Source organism: Myotis brandtii, unplaced genomic scaffold (genome assembly GCF_000412655.1).
Source record: "Myotis brandtii unplaced genomic scaffold, ASM41265v1 scaffold646, whole genome shotgun sequence".
Classification (NCBI taxonomy): Eukaryota; Metazoa; Chordata; class Mammalia; order Chiroptera; family Vespertilionidae; genus Myotis; species Myotis brandtii.
This window is the reverse complement of record NW_005370495.1, coordinates 75298-78072: the sequence shown is the minus strand read 5'-3', so window position 1 is coordinate 78072 and position 2775 is coordinate 75298. Positions and strand designations below refer to the sequence as shown.

The following is a 2775-nucleotide window of genomic DNA, read 5'->3' as shown; positions in this document are numbered from 1 at the left end:
CCACGCGTGGACCCGAGCCCAGCGCCGCGACCAGGCGGCCAGGGACGCCGAGAGGGGTCAGGTTCTCGCAGCCACCGAATCGGCCACTCACCAAACCGCCGTCTCTCCACACGTTGGAAATGAAATGTCTCTCTGGACAAACATATACAGCTTAGGCTATTATATTCGTAAAATTAGCCATTTCCTACCCTCACCCCGCAAAACATGTGTTGCCTAAACATGCACTTATGAAATCATAGTAAAAAAATGTCATATTATGATTCTCACATACACTCACGCTTACACACACGCCTCTCACACACACACACAATCACACACACTCCCAAGCACACTCAGACAACTCTCACACATCTCACATGCTCACACACACTCACACACACATATACTCTCACACGTACAGTCATGATACACTCATGCACACACACATTCACACACACTCATACAACTCTCTCATATATGTCACATGCTCTCACACACACAACTCTCACACACCTCTCACATGCTCACACACACTCACACACACATATACTCTCACACGTACAGTCATGATACACTCATGCACACACACATTCACACACACTCATACAACTCTCTCATATATGTCACATGCTCTCACACACACAACTCTCACACACCTCTCACATGCTCACACACACTCACACACTCACACACACGCTCACACACACACACATGCTCACACACACGCTCACACACACACAACTTTCACACACCTCTCACAATCTCACACACATCTCATACACTCACACACACACACTCACACTCACACACTCACACACACACTCACACTCATGCTCCTATGACAATGACTGCAGTGATCTGAGAAGACATCGATGGACACGCTGCCGTGTCACCTGCTTTCAATGAGCATCTGGCTGAGAAGCCGCCAGTCTATTTGCTTAGTTACGACTCAGTAGGGCAAGGCCCTACGTTCTCTAGGAGGACGTGCCGTTGATGGCCATCGTCTGACATTTTCACCCCGGAAATGATTCCCAGCGGGTCCGCGGCCGCGGCGGCTTATGGGGAGCGGGCTGAGACGCGAGGGGCACAGGAAGTGCGGTGGGGTCTTACGTTTGCAGCCCTCCCAGAGGCCTCGGTCCCAGGGACTTGAGCAAGGGCTCTGGCCGCATGGCCACGGTGGGCGACGTTTTGGGGCTGGAGTCAGACTCCCCGCTGTCCTCGTCGCCCATGGCCTTGATGTAGCTGCCGCTCCGCATCCTCCGGCAGGGGATCTCCTCGTCCTTGCCCCCGGGCGGGTACCCGGCCCACTCGTCCTGAGGCACCTGGGGAGAGAGACACGTCAGCCTCACACCGAGGCCCACGCCGGCTCCACGGGAGCGAGTGTCCCGGAGGCGCGGAGACACGGCGCTTCTATTTACTTTCATTATTTTCCCTGATTTCAGAGAGAAGAGAGGGAGGGAGAGGAACACCAGTGAGAATCACTGACCGGCTGCCTCCTGCACGCCCCCTGCGGGGGACTGAGCCCACAACCCGGGCCTGTGCCCTGACCGGGAATCGAACCCTGACCTCCTGGTTCATGGGCCGACGCTCAACCACTGAGCCTCACCGGCCAGGCTTACGGCTCTTTAGGGTCATTCATCGTTGAACGTTAGGCACACAGACCTATCGGTGCCCCTGGGGCTGGCCCTGAACTCTAAACGAACATGAACAGGAAGTGACTGCTTTTTCCCATCACAAAGCGCTAGCAGTGATGGCGAACCTATGACACGCGTGTCAGAGGTGACACGCGAACTCATTTTTTTGGTTGATTTTTCTTTGTTAAATGGCATTTAAATATATACAATAAATATCAAAAATATAAGTCTTTGTTTTACTAAGGTTGCAAAGATTAAAAAATTTCTATATGTGACACGACACCAGAGATAAGTTAGGGTTTTTCAAAATGCTGACACGCCGAGCTCAAAAGGTTCGCCATCACTGCACTAGAGGTACAACACGGGAAAAGTGAGGACATGTTAGGAAAGTGAATGAGGACACCCTCCGGGTAACGGTTAGACTGTGTCCTTGCGGACGGGCGCCGGGGCAACCCGAGAGCTGGAGGGGAAGTTACCCGTGTGGGGCAGGAGGACGCAGCAGACACAGAAGAGGAAGGAGGTGTCGCATGGCACCTAGTGGTCCCCACACGGGGTCCCACCTTCCTGCCCCAGAAGCCCCTGCGGCGGGCGGCGGGCGCTCAGCTGCCACTCGCCCACCCAATCAGGTGACAGTCATTGAAGGTGACCTTTGACGCTTGGCCCACTGCTGGAGAACAGGAAAACAAGAGCCTTTTCTGGGAACAAGTGGAACAAATTCATTTTCTCTGACTCGCCCATTGTCTGCTCGGACCTCGGACGCGTACGGCGTCTTCCTCTGATGCCAGCAACGCCTTCTGCACCAGGTGACACCAAAAAGCACCCTTTGTCTGCTGCGTGGCAGGGCCTGGGGAGCATTACGCTGACCGGAGCCAGCCAGTCAGACCAAGACAGGCATCGCACGATCGCACACACGCGTGGGATCTCACGAACAACATAATCCGATGAACAAAAACAGATCCAGAGCCCTGGCTGGTGTGGCTCAGCGGATAGCGCGCAGGCCTGTGGACTGAAGGGTCCCGGGTTCGATTCCCGGTCAGGGCACTTGCCCAGGTTGTGGGCTGGATCCCCAGTGTGGGGCGTGCAGGAGGCAGCCGATCCATGACTCTCTCTCATCATGGATGTTTCCACCTCTCTTCCTCTCCCTTCCTCTCTGAAATAAAAC

The 2775-nt window shown here is 54.4% G+C and overlaps 1 protein-coding gene across 1 annotated transcript in view; it reads right to left on the bottom strand.

Annotated features, from left to right (window-relative positions):
* The window catches only part of DLGAP2 (discs, large (Drosophila) homolog-associated protein 2), a 73074-nt gene that overhangs the window by 52238 nt on the left and 18061 nt on the right, over window positions 1–2775 (bottom strand). The window contains exon 4 of the mRNA XM_014528687.1: window positions 1090–1301. Coding sequence (XP_014384173.1) covers window positions 1090–1301 — 212 coding nt within the window. The remainder of the gene's footprint in view (window positions 1–1089; window positions 1302–2775) is intronic.